The sequence below is a fragment of the Arachis duranensis genome, chromosome 4, assembly GCF_000817695.3.
Source record: "Arachis duranensis cultivar V14167 chromosome 4, aradu.V14167.gnm2.J7QH, whole genome shotgun sequence".
Taxonomy (NCBI): Eukaryota; Viridiplantae; Streptophyta; class Magnoliopsida; order Fabales; family Fabaceae; genus Arachis; species Arachis duranensis.
In genome coordinates, this window is record NC_029775.3 from 27,503,224 (window position 1) to 27,504,782 (window position 1,559).

Below are 1,559 nucleotides of genomic sequence, written 5' to 3' on the forward strand. Positions count from 1 at the left end.
AAATTTTAAATTAAATTATGATCTAATTAAACCGATTTAAATTTAAAAATAAAAATAACCGTTTATTAATTATTAGGAGAGATTGATGAGATAGTGAGAGAGATAGTTGAAACAGTTATTTCTTATGTAGATAGTGAGAGATAACGTGAGAGATAACGTGAGAGATAATTGTTTTAATTCTCTTTCTACTGTCTATCAACCTTTTTTTAGTACTAATGGATTTTTTTTGGTGACTAGTACTAATGGATTAAATATATCCATTTTAATCTCTTCTACTAATATTTTTATATACTAATTACATGCTAAAAATTTGAATTATGTATAATATTAATATTTTTTTTAAAAATACATATATCTCATTTACACTGTAAACGAGATAAGAAAAAAATATTTATTTCGATAAATATTTTTTAAATTATTTATTTCGGTGATTATTATAATTAATTTATTTATTAAAATAAAAAATCTCAATGGTAGAATGAAAAATTTTCATGCATATTTTGTTAATTTTTTTTATTTGTAATCTATTTTACGTTGGATAATATTATCTTTTATTGATTATTAGTTCGAAATATAACACAACAAATATAGCAATATAAAAATTTTGTAAATTATTTTTTAAATAATTTGACGACCTAACCTAAGATAAAAATTTTGTTAATTGATTTTTTATTTTTAATCTATTTTAGCTTAGATAATATTATTTTTTATTAATTATTAGATTGATATATAACATCTAAATATGGCAAGATAAAAAATGTGTTATATATATATTTTTATTGTTTTAACCTTTATAATTATTTTTTTTCTTTATTTTTCTATCTAAATATGGCTACTATTTATAAACCGTAAAAAAGTACCAAGATTTATGTTTTTTTTGCATTGTTCATAAATCGTGAAAAAGGTACTGAAAAAGGTACCACAATTTATGTGTATTTTCAAAAAACGTGCACGATTTACATAAAGTAATAAGAGGACACCCAGGAAAACCTTTTTTTCAAATGTTTTATTCAAGTAAATTGCCCAAAATTAAACCATTATTAAAACTTTTCAACCTAATTAAAGAGAATAAAGAGTTTTGGTCATAACCAAGTTCGACAATACTCTTGATAAATTTTCGAATTACGGCGAAAGCTTTGGTAGCACAAACGACAGTTGGTGTGGGTGTCGCTCGGCGCGAGCGTTGGTGAAGAATGAGCAGTTCGGGCGACGCAGAAGCAGAAGCAGAAGCAGAAGCAGAAGCAGAATACTTCAGCAAGGACTTCGAATGGGAAGAAGTAAGAGCTGACGTGGAATCTAACCCTTCGTTCCGCTACCACCTCCTTCCTTTTCAACCCTCCAAATCACAAGCAGAATCAGATGTGCGAGCATGGAAGCGATTCCATGTTCGTCATTCCTCGGGAAAGTTCTTCAAGGTTCCCCTTTCTTTCTTTCTTAATTTTTTTTGGTCACTTCTCGTTAACTGAACTCACAACTGCATTCCCAGGAGCGACGCTATCTGCTGAAGGAGTTCCCGGAACTTGTTTCATCTGCTCCACACACTAAGCTTTTGGAAGTAG

General features: G+C 28.4%; 1 protein-coding gene across 1 annotated transcript in view; it reads left to right on the forward strand.

The window, feature by feature from the left end:
- Positions 1-1,048: 1,048 nt before the first annotated feature.
- The window catches only part of LOC107483893 (uncharacterized), a gene marked incomplete in the record, with an annotated part of 2,718 nt that continues 2,207 nt past the window's right edge, over positions 1,049-1,559 (forward strand). Inside the window, 2 exon segments of the mRNA XM_052259870.1 lie at positions 1,049-1,415; positions 1,487-1,559. Coding sequence (XP_052115830.1) covers positions 1,194-1,415; positions 1,487-1,559 — 295 coding nt within the window.